This window comes from Dromaius novaehollandiae, chromosome 2, assembly GCF_036370855.1.
Source record: "Dromaius novaehollandiae isolate bDroNov1 chromosome 2, bDroNov1.hap1, whole genome shotgun sequence".
NCBI classification, from domain to species: domain Eukaryota; kingdom Metazoa; phylum Chordata; class Aves; order Casuariiformes; family Dromaiidae; genus Dromaius; species Dromaius novaehollandiae.
The window spans coordinates 155,929,214-155,944,915 of record NC_088099.1 but is presented as its reverse complement, the minus strand read 5'-3'; the positions used below and the strand labels follow the sequence as shown (position 1 = coordinate 155,944,915).

The 15,702-nt window shown below is 40.3% G+C and overlaps 1 protein-coding gene across 6 annotated transcripts in view; it reads right to left on the bottom strand.

Annotated features, from left to right (window-relative positions):
* Positions 1-3,286: 3,286 nt before the first annotated feature.
* Positions 3,287-15,702, bottom strand: part of COL14A1 (collagen type XIV alpha 1 chain) — a 138,178-nt gene continuing 125,762 nt past the window's right edge. For 3 of the 6 annotated variants that reach the window (XM_026110069.2, XM_026110073.2, XM_026110070.2), the window contains 3 exons: positions 6,664-6,741; positions 5,595-5,750; positions 3,287-4,210 (listed from right to left, as the gene is read on the bottom strand). In XM_026110069.2, the coding sequence (XP_025965854.2) occupies positions 3,891-4,210; positions 5,595-5,750; positions 6,664-6,741 (554 nt within the window). In that variant the 3' untranslated portion in view covers positions 3,287-3,890. Of the gene's footprint in view, positions 4,211-4,282; positions 4,761-5,594; positions 5,751-6,663; positions 6,742-15,702 lie in introns of those variants that run through there. The other 3 variants (XM_026110071.2, XM_064507833.1, XM_026110072.2) reach the window with 3 other exon arrangements.

Below are 15,702 nucleotides of genomic sequence, written 5' to 3'. Positions count from 1 at the left end.
GGAACTTGAGATTTGTTGCTTCATGACCAGCCTAGGCTGCAAATTATAACTTTACCTAAGGCTCAAAGTCTGAGACAGTTCCAGCAGAATTGCTTGAATGCTGATTTTCCACCACTGTCCTCAGAGTTTCTTCCAAAGAACTGACGAATTGGCACACTATGGGGGAGACTCTGGAAGGTCTCAGCACAAGGAATCAGGGGATTTCCCCCAAACGCATGGGGCTTTATGTGAGGGTTCAGTCAGGTTATGTTCACCTGGGTGTTCACAGCCAAACACAAGCAAGTAAGTTAACCATCTGACACAGACATAACCTGCATTTATTTTAATATGTCTCTAAATTTAAACTACATGTGTCAGGTTTGGAAACAGTTACTTTATTAATCTAACTTTTCAGGAAAACAGAAATACATCATTTCACACACACACACACACGCACACACACGCACACGGGCTGTTTTAAGAGCATCCCACAGACACTGTATCTAATCAGATGATGAGAGAAAACTATGTATAACTGCTAACACTTTCTTTCTTTAGATAGCAGCTCAGGATCTCGAACAGATACAGGTTTTGGCCTTGGAGAGAATCATGTTCTTTTATTCCTTCTGCTGTGCTGCCTGATAACTCATGTTCATACACTCTGTACTTCAACGTGTTCTTGAAAACTTACTCTGGGAAGATTTGGATTCTTCTTTTTTGTTTTTTGTTTTTTTTTAATTGGTAGGAAAACCCTTAAGCATCTTTCAGTGTGCAGTGCTGCAATACAGTAATATAATGTACTCTTTTAGTACCCATGCCCACAGTCCAAAAAAGATTCAGTGAAAAGTAGATCATCTTTTATTCTTTTCATGTTCAGCCTGGAAAGAAAGCTTCAGGGGCCCTCACAGCAGCCTTTCAATACCTGCTGGGAGATCATCACGGAAACAGAGGCAGGCTCTTCCCAGTGGTGCGTGGTGGGAGAAAGAGAGATAATGAGATAAGTGGAAACAAGAGAGGTTCAGGCTGGATATAAAGAGAAACTTTTTCACCTTGAGGACAGTGAAACAGTGGTGCAGGTTGCCCAGGGAAGCTGTGCACCCTCCATCCCAGGAGGCTTTCACACCCTGGCTGGATAAAGCCCTGAGCAACCAGCTCTGACCTAGATGCTGCTTTGAGCAGGCAACTGGACTGGAGGCATCCTCTGGGCTCAGTTATCCTGCAGTCTTACGTAGCAGCGTCTGGTGTTGGCTTACAGCAGTACCAGTCACTTGCACTCACGTAACCAGATCGCATTAGTGGGCTTGTCGGGTGTTGTCTGAAGCAGCCAAGAAAACCTCCCTGGAAAAGCAGTTCTGTGGGCTGGAAATTCCTACTTATTGGGGGGGGGGGGGGGGGGGGGTGGATTAGATAGATAAGCAGATGACCTGAACGTTCCTGTATCATCAACAGAAACAAAACGAGTGTGTTCAGTGCTAAATCTGTACTCTTAAAAGGATGGGATTAAATACTACTGTCTTCAAAAGTTTACCCTTGCACACTATAGAGATTGCTAACCTTGAATTTGCAGTTATTTATGCATTATTTTAGGTCACACATTAGAAAACATGGTTTTATCTAGGTTTATTTGGGTTCATTAAGTCTTGTTCAGTTTTCACAGAAATAAAATATCTCCATTAGTTTCATTATTTGCTGAGAATTTTCAAAGCCTTTCCTTCTGCTACTGCTACCAATCTAATTTTGGTTGAACAGTTAGATTATTTACAGGACTGCAAAGTCAAGCACACTTTTTTTTTGGTAATAGTTTTATGATAAGCAAGTGGCTGCTTTCAAGGGATTAAAAAAATACAAGAAAGGGAGAGAAGACACAATAGTCTGGCTTAGTATATTAAACAACCCTGATGTAAGAGAGCTTGAACTTGGCGTGCTTTTTTTTGAGATTTTTTGAGAGCCTGAGAATTCAAAGCAGACAATGATAAGGACAGTAAGATTGTGTTTGCTCTCTTTCAGCATACAAAAGCATTATTAACCTCATGTTTAATGTTATGCTGTGTGGTGTACTATATTGTGTTAGGGTAAAGCTAAACTAGTTACAGCTGGCCAATATTTGCCACTTTACTTAATAAGCTAATTTATTAAGAGATATTTTCATGATCTCATTTATACAATTCCAAGGAAACTGCCAGCAGAATTAGCATTCAGCAAGCATCCACTGCTTGGGAGAACTGTTCTTTTCTTATTAGTTTAAGACACATGATTAAACCTTTCCTAACTAAGGATTTCAAAACAACTATGTGCATATGTCATGGTATGGAATGTTAATCAATCATTTTATACTTTTCCACCTTTTTCTACTTCAGATACAAGCCAGGATGAGGAAGTAACATCACCTTCAACTTGTTCCTCCACCAACTTTTTCTTGCCCTCTTTCAAGAAAATGGTGGGAGTTAGGAGTGAGAGAAATAATGAGAAAATAGAAGTATAGCATAGAAAGGTATCTAGCCATCTAGCTGGACAATGCCCTGAGGTATAAGCAGCACTGGCTCTTAGTCACATGGATCAATGGTTTAGTTTACTAATGAGGTTGAGGTGCAGGCTTAACACCAGTTTCTCTCTCTTTTTCATGGGGGATTAAGCACGGCAGGAGCCAGAGGCAAAAGCTGACAGGTCGTTCCTCAGTGAGCGTGAACAGACTGAATGCTGTCAGTGGTGAGCAGGAACACAGCTCTGGGGGGCCACAGGTTGACCTCTCTCCACTTCTTTATAGGGCTAGATTAAAGTATTCCAAGTCTTCAACTTCAGCTTAAATGTATGTACATCTTTTGAACTTCTTTAAAACTACTTCAATGATCAGTCTCAGGAGTGCTGTTCAAAGCTGTCATTTGAGTCACTTCATATATTTACCTGCTTTGTCTTAACAAAGAGTACAAAGCAATTATGTTAAGTGGTTAAAGGTTGCATTTGTTTGGGTTTTTTTGACCTCATCATTCAATGATCCAAGTTGTCTTTGCAACTATACATGTCAGTCTTCTGCTATTACTTGGGTATATCAATATGCAAAATGTCACATCCATAGCGGTACAACCAACTTGCTTCATATCCACTCTTTTCAATTGCTCATCTATAATTTTTAAAATAAGGTTACACATTGTTTCAACTAAGTGTTGAAACTGTTTTCATATATTCCTTAAAATAAAACTGCTGTGCAGAAGTGTTGAAAAAGGAAAACATATTTTCTTCTTTTCTTTACATTTTGTCCCCCTGAAGATCAATACAATTGTTCCAAGTTAAATATCAGTGGAATACAGAGTTAATGTATAAAAGCTTGCCACTTTTATTTGCATACAAAACAGAAATTAAAGAGGTTCACAATAAATTATCAGTGTGTTCCCACAGAACATTCTCGTGTCTTTATATAATGTGGGTTAAAAAAAAATTTCCATTAACATAAGACTTTGCAAAAGGGTAGCTGGGTTTAAGGAAACAGCCTGGTTATGCTTTCTTCTCGATGGTAAATTTAGTAGGGTTATTCTGCTAGAAAAAGCAAATTTATCAAAGATTAACAGAACGCAGCCTGTCAGAAAATCATGATTAACAAAACATTAACTTTTCTGAGTTGTTCCAAGTACACCAACTATCCTGATGCAGTTTTTTAGGCACAGTTTGAATAGTGTATCAAACAGTAATCCAAAGAAAGATCTACAAATGACCTTTCATCATCATCTAGCACCAACCCACTAACATACTAAATTTCTGGCATGCAAGGTAATTACCATTATTTGTTGTGTCAACTGGTCGTGTACATTTTTTTCTCCATTAATATAAGAACCTGTAAACATTTTCCATGACAGGTAAGGCACCTGGACAAAAGGCCAAACATACGCACATAAAATATTTCCCTTTTTAACAGTTCATTAAGAGGGTTTCTTTCCAGTTGCCTTCTTGTGTACTGGCGTGTTGATGCTTCTTTTGGATATCTTCCTTGTGAAGCGACTGATTCCTGGGGATCTCAGTTCAGCGGCTTCCATCTCTTCTTGAACAGGAGTAAACTCTGGTTGAGCAAGATGAGGTGATGGATAGGATTGGGAGTAAGGGGATGGTAAGGGGTAGGACCCATGAACTACGTACGGCTGTTGCTCACCATCATAAAGGTCCTCAGGGTCATAGATTTGGTAGGAGTTGTGTGGCAACTGCACTACTGGGATGTCTTGATCTGTTGGCTCACCGTATCCACCTTAACCCACCACCACCAAGAGTATTCATATGGTTAACACAGGAGAAGGAGAGTAGAAAATTAGAGCACTCATTAGGAAATTGACATTTTTTTAATATATATGTATATAGAATATATATGTATCTCTTTAAATACACATCTTTATTCACAAAAAGGAACAGTGAAAACATTTAGCAAAATTAATAAGCTGGAACAATTGAAAACCCACCAACAGACAGCCAAGTTTGTTGGAAACCACCATCAGAATTTGATGTGTGTCCAGTTGTAATACTGTGCTTGTAATACACTGCACAATCTGCCTGCTTTAGCTTATTCCAATTATGGTCTAGAATATATGATTAATGAGCAAAAAGTGTCAGGCAATAATTTTTAGCAGTGCAAGGAAGCTAAGTGCATATACAGCAGCTAAGAAGTTCATTAGTGGTAGTCAATATTGTTGATGGAAAGCATAGAGCAGTTCAGCATCCATTTCTGACCTTCAGCCAAATGAGAAATGAACCAGAATGAGCCTTTCACCTTCTGGATTCGTAGCCATTGTAAGGGATTGGGCCTTAAAACAGGAAAATGAACAACGGGGAAGGGAAATGAGGAGAAAAGGATAGGAAGAGACGACAACAAAAACATTCACGTAAGTAAAACATACAAATCAGGTCACAGGCAGATTAAACCATAAACATCAAACAAATCTGGCTTGTGCATACCATTGGTAGGGACTAGGACTTTACTAAAACAATTTTAAATTTTAGGTTGGTCAACATTACTTTTGCTAATTGTGTTAACTTCCTCCCATGGCCTCTCCGTGCCATAACAAAAAAGAAAAGTAAGATACAGAAAAGATTTAGAAAGACTCATTTTCTCCCGATTGTTTCAATTGTTAATGATGAACACACGTGCATCCTCGTTTCAGGTTACACTGTCACAGGTTTAGTAACGTTCATGCTCTCATGCTATACAGAGGCACATGGAAGAGGAAGTTGAGCAACATGTTTTAAAAACTACAAATGTAAAACTCTGCTGTCATGAATATTAGGAGAGGGGGACTCAACACACAGAACATTCAGTTGAGATGGAGCAGGCTCATACAATTACACAGACATGTACAAGACAAAAACCCAATACACTTCATCCATTTTACAGGCCTGAATTAGATGGTGGACTTTCTCTGGTCACTACACTGTGGTCACATTCTGCTCATGGTGCAGTTCCACAAAAAGAATTGGATATGTGTGCTTTTAAGGAGTTACCACATTTTATTGCCAGGTTTATCAGTAGCCTCCAGCTCACTTTGGCTGTTAGAAAAAAAGTGCTACATTTTCTTGCTACCCCCACCTCTGAAAATACCAGCAACACTGAATCCTGAAATACGCAGAGCGTGACTACTCACCTCCCATGCCATAACTAGCGCAGGAAGAGGGATCGCAGTACCCCGGCGGGCCGGAGGGACCCTGTGAGCCCGGTGGCCCTGTATGACCAGCTGGGCCTCGTGGGCCCGGAGAGCCTGGTGGGCCTGGACTGCCAGTGCGACTTTCACCTGGAGGTCCTGCATGAAATACAGAGATGAAACATAGGATTAGCATCTTTCATAAAACCAGTAGTTCAGGCTCCTTGGCAGTACTGCAGGCCTGGTGCTAGGATACCATGGCACAGAGAGCATTACAAATACTTACAGGAGATAGCTTAACCGGAGAGGATGGAGCTGCCTGTTCAAACGTCCCTGAGCAAGCCAAGGGAAAAGCTGCAGCATTTCCCTGCTCCTGACAGGCCTCACCTCCTCTCTGGCTGCAGCTATATCTTCCTTGCCAGGACAGCTTTTAGCCAGAAATTTATACTAGTATTTCCGAAAAGCAAATGTTTCACCAAGTGTCAGACATTTGGAAAGACAGTTTCATGGCGGAGGACAGCCCTGGCTTCTGGCACAGCTCTCCTATTTACCTACTTCATTTCAATACAGCATCTGGGTAATGCTGTGCCTCGATACCCATACTCACATGGAGAGAATATCCTAACCAAATCAATGCAGTTTTTTTCATCTGTTTCAACAGGACCTGGCTTTCGCCCTCTGTATATTTCCAGGAGCTAAATATAAATCCCTTTGATTAATGTGCTTAATATACATGTCTCTGTCATGTTACAGTTAGGTATGGTCTTGAGACAATGAGAAAACAAATGGCTTTCTCTGCCAGACCCCATCTCTGGAAAAACAAACAAACAAAAACTTAAATTGTTAAGTTTTTCAAGAAGCAGTTTATTGATGGAAAACAGAAAATACTAGTGTGACTGATGACACATCACATATTATATTGTAAGAACATCACGACACTAAGGTATCCAGACCAATGACACTTTCGGTTGTGAAAGCCTTAAAAGTGTAGGACAGAGCCATGAAATTCTTATCTGCTTTGCAAACGGGTAAGAGTGAGCTAATCTAGATGCCCCAAATGTGATAACTTTACCTGTGGATCCTGGTGGGCCTCGGGGTCCTTGTGTTCCAACACCTGGATTGCCTTTTTCTCCTTTCTCACCCGGTAAACCTAGTGAAACAGTACTCATCAGAGCCACATTTTGAACAAAAATGTGGAAGGCTTATTATTTAAACCAGGTTTATAGTTCCATACATTCTTTTTCCCTTAAACACAGAGGAGAGATGGAGGGAGGAAGAAATAAAGAATTATTTGATTCTTTCTTCTTCCCTTCTCTGACAGCCGCTTGAAGGAATCGTCGTATTCCTGGGGTCTTAAAAATTCCTGCTGCCATGGTGGTTCCATCGAGGCAATATGTAGAGGCACAGGCCAATTTCCAGGCTGTGCCGTCGGCAGTGCTAGAAGGCTGCTTCTGGACTATACCAAGGCACAACTACAGTAAGCCAGAAGAATCCTTGGAGCCTCACAAAACTGTCTATAAATTACTGTGTGGCCCAGAAAAGTCAGAATATTTAATGCTATAGCCAACTTCCTTTCACTTCAAACGTTTACCCACCAAACAGTGGTTCACCAGAAGAGCTCTACAAAGGAAAGGAGAGCATTACCATGACTTACTGCAGAGCCTTAAGCTGCTGAAGTGCAAGAAAGGAGCTTCTGCACAGCCAGAATCTGCCCCCCTCCCCCAAATGAAGATTCCCAGTCACGAAACTCTGATGTTCCACCACGCTCAGCCAGTGAGTTGCATTCTTGCATTTGCTCATGCCTCTGAACTTCTACTGTTGGAGTCTGACCTGTGGAGATCACAGATCTAGTAATTCAGAAAAGGCACTATATTCTTCCAGCTTTCCATCTCCTTCTTTACTACCCTTATGGCATCCCATGAAACAGTTGCTATACAGCAGCTATCACAATGAGCAGTGTCAAACTAAAGTAGGTGTCAAAGCTACAAATTCCAGACCTTGAGTTTCCACCGGCGACTTGGAAACTCTCATAAAGTCTGTGTTTGATTTGGATGGTTCAAAGACACAAAATCCAGGCTGGTTTGTGGGACTTTCAACCCCATTTTCCAGACCTCCCAGCACTGGTAATTGCTCTCACTGCTTCACAACTTCCACACTTTGAGAATCAAAGCCAATATTGCGCACCTTCATAAAAGCAAAGTAGACAGAAAACAGCTGCTACACTTGATGGGCCAGTATCTCTAATTTCAACTGACTGGCCTCCTTCCTTCCTTTTTGCTCAGGTAACTGTTACCTGATAGGGAAAAACATCTGGAAGACACCTCCTGGGTGACTGTGTTCAGGCCCTCATTTTTTGCAAGGAGCCACATCAGATTTTTTCCTTCCTTAGTTAATTTTTGATGGAAGCAAAGAAACAAAAACAAACTTTGAGGGAAAAAAAGTGTATTTAAAACTCATCCATGACAAAGAACTGCTCACCTCAAGTTTATGAAATAAGGGTCCACCAGTAAGCAATGATGTGGACAAACAGTTGCATGTGTATGTCTCGAGACAGCAGCTGGGCTTTTGATGACAGCGTGAGCAAAGGGGGAGTGGAAAGGCCAAGAAAAGAATACACTGCAGATATGCTATCTGAAAACCAGCAGTAGCTTTAGGGAACTGTTAACCTGCTGGTGATGTGACACTGCACAGTGCTTTACACCGTAAGTCAGCGCATGAAAGCACTGTGCTGACGGCACTGGAAGCAGAGCTCACGTCACCCATGCACAGCTTCCAGCTCCACCTTCTCCTCGCTGCACGCTTCAGTTCAGTGCCTCCTCTCCAAGGCCTATATAAATTACTTCCTTTAGTTCTTTGGGGGAGGAGATGTCAGGAACTGAAAACACGAATGGAAGCAGTGAAATCCCTATTTCCGGTGATCTCTTCCCCAGCTGAAGGCTTGAGAAGAACCTAGGCCTCATGCTCAGCATCCTCAGGGATTAGATAATTTTAATTCATGCCACACAGGAGATTCAGTATCTGCTAGGACTGCTACAGAACAGGTGGCTTCAAGGGCAATATATCATCTAACTAACTCCTTCTGGAAAACACAGGCCACACAACTGCACTCAGTTACTCCTTATCGAACACATCATTTTAAACCAATGCACGACAAGTTCTTTGTCTTACCTTACACTTTAGAAGGCTTTTTGCCACTGTTCTGGTACAGTTTAAGAATTTTCTGTTTCCATTCTGAACCTTTTATTTCCTTTGATTGGACAACCATTTTTTTTTTAAATGTCTTTCAGTGACCAGTTAGTTTTTTCATTAAGAAATTATATAATCATAATCACATTATAAAACATTTTCCATTAGGAGGTCTCCAAAGAGACCAATGTCTCCAGTAATATGGCCAAACTAAGTTAGCAGAAGTGGCAGGACAGTGTGGGAGACAGCAGAGGCAGAGACACAGCAGGATGGGGCAGCTCAGAACAGGAGAGACTGGGCAGCAGACGATGGCACAAAACAGGACATGAAATAATACTGAGGCTATCGCAATAACATCAGTGCTCCACAACCCTGATATCATCTCATCTGACACATACAAAAAGAGCCACAGTATTACCAGAGAGCACTCCTCTGGAGTTACATGGCTAGCAGGTATGTTTAAGCTATCGCTCGTCACAACTGTGCTTATGGAGTCCGAGCAAACATCAGAAGCAGAGCAATACAGTTGCAGGCCTCTGGTACTCTGCCCAAGCTTATGAAACATGGTAAGAGAAAAGACTTCATGGCAAGAAACAGACTCTGGATGAACAACCATGCAGATGCAGCTACGATGATTTCAGTTCCAAGCTAGTATTCCCTGCATACTACTACTTGTATTGGGTAGACGTAGCTATGCAGGTCAGAGCTACCTTAGTGAAAGCAGTGCTGCACAGCACTGCAAGGCGTAGGTTAGCACAAGCTAAGTCTCTTCTCATACAAAACTCAGCCAAGATGAGGTTGCTCCCCTCTAGGATCATCCTATATTTTTGAGGATTTCCCAGACAGAACTGCATGCACACACATACTAGTAAGCTCTTGCGCAGGCTCTGTAGATTTCCAGGCATATGACTGCACATAGCTCAAATCCAACTACTGTATTTCCAGAAATCTTGGATATCCAAATGTAGACAATCCTGAAAATCTACTGCATATTTTCAGCCAGCAAAAGCTGATATAGCTTAGATATAATTATATGTTCTCCCCTACTCAGTGGTTCCGACTACTTTCTCTGGATGCATTAGGCCAGAAAGACCAAGAGTGACTCTCTAGCCTAAATTCTTCTCACCAGGGGAGAGGGAGAGCTTGTTTCAGACCTTGCTCTAGTATCAACTATCCAAAACACAGAAGAATATATTCGACAAGGACCACAAGATGTTCTCACAGTGGTGGTAGGAGTAGGTGAGAAAGGGATGCAGCTTCAAATTTCCTGAAAAGATGTTCTAACCATTTAGCCACTGGAGAAAAATTGGAGACGTGCTAGCACAACCATCTCTTCTTTCAAGCATCCCTCACATTTGATCTTCCTATTTTCTATCTTGCTTGTACCCAGCTGCTTTCTCTTACAACAAAGTCAGTTCAAGCCTGGTCTTTTGCATGTGGACATGAGCAATGTCTTGCCAAGCTCAAGATTACTAAAGACAGTATGGCCAGATTGATGGAGCGGTAGCCTTGAGCTAATATAACCTTGTTTCAAAGCAAAAGTTGAGCATCATGTTAACAAAATCACTTTGATCTTCTTGGAACAGCAGCACACCAAATTTGTATCCAATTTTGTCCATCATGTACTAATATACTACAGCATACTTCTCCTACCACATGGTTGTATGAGATGACTATGGGTCTTGTTCAGACTGTTTTAGACTTTTAGATCATCAAGTGCCCAAAAGGTAAGTTTCTAGAATGGAAAGGATATCCATACCCTTTCCTAAATCTCACTGAAGGTTAATGTCTTCAGTGTTTAAATTATTCAGGCATTTTGAAATTTGCCAACATCTTTTCTTTTGGGATTCTTAGCAATGCAATGTATGGGATCCCTGCTCTCAAAATCTCTGTCTTCCATGTCCAGTAGGAGCCTTCTGTTTGTAATCTAGCGTTTGGACAGCACACGGCTTGCAGTTTCAATGTGAAGTGCTATCCCACACCTTTGATAAATGATTGTATTGCACAGTGTATGTTAGAAGCAGTTCTAGAGGGCAGAAATATGCTCTAACCTACATCTATATTCCTGGGGAAACTGCCAAAACACACTCTGGACGTGTCTTCTGTCATCAACAGTTGAATTCCACCCATTTTTAAAGACGAATTTTTCATGCAAACCTTTTCTCCTGCATTCCAAATGCAGCTTGCAAATATCTAAAATTTGTTTAGCCTTGGCTTGCTTGAAACATATGGAGAGACTCCTCTGTTGCAATTCGTCACCTTCATTGCAGATTTTTAACATGGTGAACACATCTAAATTACCTCTTAGTATATGTGCCTTGTAGGGAAATGTTTGCTATTTGCAAAATGCAGAATCTCTATGTGTGGATTACTTTGATCATAGAAAGACTGGCCCATGATAACTATCTGAAATCTTCCCAGATGTCTAGTAGAAGGGCCATTGTTTACCCTACTCTATGACAACAATAAATGTTGACTACAGAGACAATTGCCACAATGATTTCGAATCACAGCCTTCCATGCGCTCAACTATTACTTTTTACACAAACAAGCATACGCATCCATATATGGTGTTCACGGAAGAAATTATAGCAGTAAGAAATGATAAATATGGAACAAATCTAACCAAGCTAAGAATAAAATACTCATTGTGAAACAATTTATGAAGCTCCTTCACAGGGAAAACTTTCTTTGAAATCACCTGGTTATCAAGTTCCTAAAGCAAACATGCTGAAGGCCAAGATGTAAGTCTGTTTCAGATTTCTTTTGGTTTCTTTTCCAGTAAAATTTACCCAACTGAAAGAGAACATAAACACTGAAGCAAGAAAACCTACTCCCAAGGCAAAACTCACAGAAATTAGAGAGATGAGCACTCCATAAGCTCCCTTAAAGGACTTTCCACCAAAGGTCTTTAATGAGAGTAAGCTGACAGATTCACAGACCTCTTGGTCATAGTTAATGGCTCCCTCTTAAAAATCACAAATCAGAATTCACCCATTTGTCTTTATATTGCGTCTACCTTTGTATTTCACTAGAGCACAGCTTATAGAAAGTCAACCAGACAAGACATCGCTCTCCATGTACATTGTTGTAATGGTTAATCACTGTTGGGGATAAAAATGTGTGTCAAAACTTGTCATTTGAGTTAGTTTGGCTTCAGATTCTAGTAACTCTTTTCATATTTGTTCTCAGGACATACTTCAACAATACCTTCAAAACATCTCTCTGCCTTCAAGCTAAACATTTTTGTATGTCTTCTCTCCATTCAAAATAAGCAGTGGCTTGGCTTCAGCCCTGTGGAGATGACAAACAACTTATTTCCAACTCTCTGCTAACAATATGTCTGATAGCATCAGTTACTAAAAACAAAATCAGGATCATGAACTCATTCTCTAGAAAGGAAGGTGAATTGTCCATGGTTTCTGCAAAAAGAGAAATCTTAGGTATTGCTTATCTACGTTTGTCTTCAAGAGAGTACTGGCCTCTGAGAAGAACTGCTTAATGCAATTAAAAAAATGTTAACTACTACCCAATATTGTCGTCTTTTAAAGATGTTCAGTTGTAACCACAGTGTATAACAACACTGGGTGATTTTTTACCCATATGGAACTAAAATTGGAAACAAAATATTTAATTGACTCAACTGGCAAAACTTCCATTTAACTCAGTTGGAATTTAGCCATCAGAGCTGTAAACATGTGGGTTTTGATAACACACATTTAACTAGTTCTTTCATATGAAGCCAGGAAGCAAATATGGATGAAGCTGTAGTTGAGAATAGTGACTTGTGCAGTGACAGCTTAGGTATTTATTATGTTTTCATAATAGCAGGATGGAATCAGCAGCCACAAGTTTTGCACATCACTTCAGGACAAGCTGTAAGAGCAGCAGTCTACCCAGTGGGAAAAAAAGAACAGCATTTTCACAGCATTTGAAAGCTAGCAGTGCTTCAGTGTAATTTTTACTACTGATTTTATAATTTCACTCAGGATTGGGAAAACCAACTAGATATTTTTTCAGTTGTTTTTATAACAAATAGAAAAACTGCACTGAATCTTTGCTTCTTCGTATTACTCTGCAAAAGTCCAAATTCTTCCGGCATACTCAGAAATCTGACACTAGTTATTTAAGTCCTTGTTTATAAACAGAAAATTAAAACAAAAGCTGTTGAAACTAGTAAGAATAAATACAGAAATCAGTGCTGTGAATAATCAGTGTTTCCAAAACTCCTCCATTTATGCAAATATGTCAGGGAGTAAAATTCTAGTAATCTATCTAGGATTAGGTACTGTAGGGGAATGACAACACAATATGGCCTCCTTAATCTTGAAGCTATTGGTCTGATTCAAATGGCCTGCTGGGGCACAACTAAAATGTCAAGATCACTGAAAATGTTGGGGTAGCCAGAGATGTTTATTACATCATTATTAAATAAAAAATTACAACAGTTAAGACCCCACAGTGTGCAACTAAAACAACAATCAATTGGTAAAACCATATGACAAATGTGCTAGTGTGATCCCAATCCATTCATTAATGTCTACACTGAAAAAGAAAAAAATCTCAACTGGCAATGGACCCGGCGAACTGGATTTGTCAAGAGAATGAATTACCCTTTCTCACTGAGGTGGTCTTTCTCGGACTGACTAGCTTAGTGTATTAGCAGGGGGAGAGCACATTAAGGAACGAGACGCCCTGGGCCTAGAAGTTCAAGTGGAGGTTTCTAGCACAGCTCAAAGACACTCTCTCGCTCCAAGCCTCCTTCCAAAAACTCTGATTAACACTTGGCAGAGTGACAAAGGAAACAAGGGGAAAGAAGCTATTGGCCTGGCAAGTTAGCAAGGAAGTTCATTGATTTCAAGATCTTTCACTGCTGACACTTCCAGCAAAGATCTCTTCAGTGCATAATTTCTAACCAGTTCGCCACTCTGCATTTAAAAGTCCCCACGTCTCACAAACTCGGACCGAATGCTCAGCAGGCATGAGAGGAAATGTCTAGCCTCCCCTCAGTTTTTCTCTCCTCAGTCTAACGACACCTTTTCATTCAAATCAGAGCCAGTAATAGGTTCTTGTAGCAACCCCAATAGCTTGAACTCTATGGGAAAAAAGCGATACTCTACTAGATAAAGAAACAGGTCTTTTTTCTTCTTCTTCTTCTAATGCCCATTATTTTTTAGTATGCTCTGCGGGTACTGCTGCCACTCTTGCAGCGTATTTTCAGTCCTTAGAGATGGAAGTTGACTTCGAACATTGCTAATCTGGCACTGTCTTGAACATTAAATTAACTTCATCTACAACAAAAACGCTGATGACAAAAAGAAACATATTGTTCCTAAAGACTTCCAAGTGTCTGGCTGGAGATTTTCAAGACAGGTCTATAAATTGTGACTTTATGAACGAGATAAATGCAAATAATGCTTGAGGCCATAGCAAAGGATGGATTTTGAGTCCCTGTATCCTCATGTCTCTAGTCACCGGAAACTTAGTATACTTTAGTTCACAAGTAGAATCATTCTTACCAGCTAATTCACTGTATGATATGTAGTTGGGAAGGCAGCGAGAACTGAGAATATACAAAAAAACTTATTAATCTCCACAACTACAAAGCTGGTAAAAAATAACTTTTACTGTTCTGTTTTGGGGGCAGACTAGAGCAATCTCTGTAGAAATGGATTCTGAAATCTCCTAGGGTCTGTACAACTCAGAGAGCCATGATATGTTTCTGTTAAATAAACTACTACTACATCAGTCACTCATCAGTCCAAAGTTTCAGTTGCTTCTGAAGAAATTAGATCCTCAAGGAGTAATAAGTTACCTTGTATTTCTTCCTAGATTCTGAACGAGCTCCTTCCTCTTCCTTGCAGGTTCTGTTACAGATTCCTGTTATGTGACTGACCTAAAAACCATTTTCACTCCAAATAAACTAGCCAACTATTTTGTCTTTAAGTTTATCCATAGATTCTCAATTCTTAAAACAATCTCATTTTAGGCTGTTAATACAGTAAAGCAATCTCAACTTTTGGCATCAGTTACATATTATGAAAATCTGCGGACAGCTCTGGCTGCCTGATTATTGTTCTGGAAGCATGCTTGATAAGAGCTCGCTCTCTACCAAGCACAAAATTCTCCACAAGCATTCTCTGCCAAAATCAGGCCTTTCTAGCATCAGCTATTTACAGAGACAGGAATAAGGAACACAAAGGCCACATTATGGTGCATTATTCAGTTATGACTATGTAATACTTCTTTTTTTTTTTTTTTTAACATGAACTTTTACCCCTTCTGTAGTCACTCTATTGCCAATGCTGTCTCTTACAGATCACCTAACCCGCACCACTTTTCATTTAAATGACTCTACCTAATCCCTCTGTGATTTCAGTGTAGTACAGCATGCTGGGTCTGGACCCCAGCACAACAAATACAAACAAGATGCACACTAAATGCTGGGTCAGAAGTTTCACCTTTCATGGCCTGGCATTTTGGTTCCTCCATTCCAGGAGCCCCAGCAAAATATTCTGTGTGCTTGATAGTTCCTGTCTAAGACGACATTTAAAATATGCTAATATATTATGGAAGTAATTACCCTGAAACCTGCACTCATTTTCTCCAGGTCACCACTTCTAAACTCAGCTACTCATTTGCTGCCTCTTCCAATTTTCTTTCACGGATGTCCCCTGCCCCCTCCTTCCTTATTCTTTCTGGGCAATGTCTTCTCTTTGCTCAGCAACATGTCTGACAAGCCAGTACTCTAAAACTTGCCTCTTTTTAAAAAAAAGAGTAATTAGAATTATAGTCTTGAGGAGAAGGAAGGTCCAACAAACTCACAGATCACTCAAAGACTTTCTCCGCAAAACAATGCTTTAACTCTGGTCTTCACGGCTAGTGCAATGATCTGTTGAACTATTAAGTCCCTGAACTGAACAGC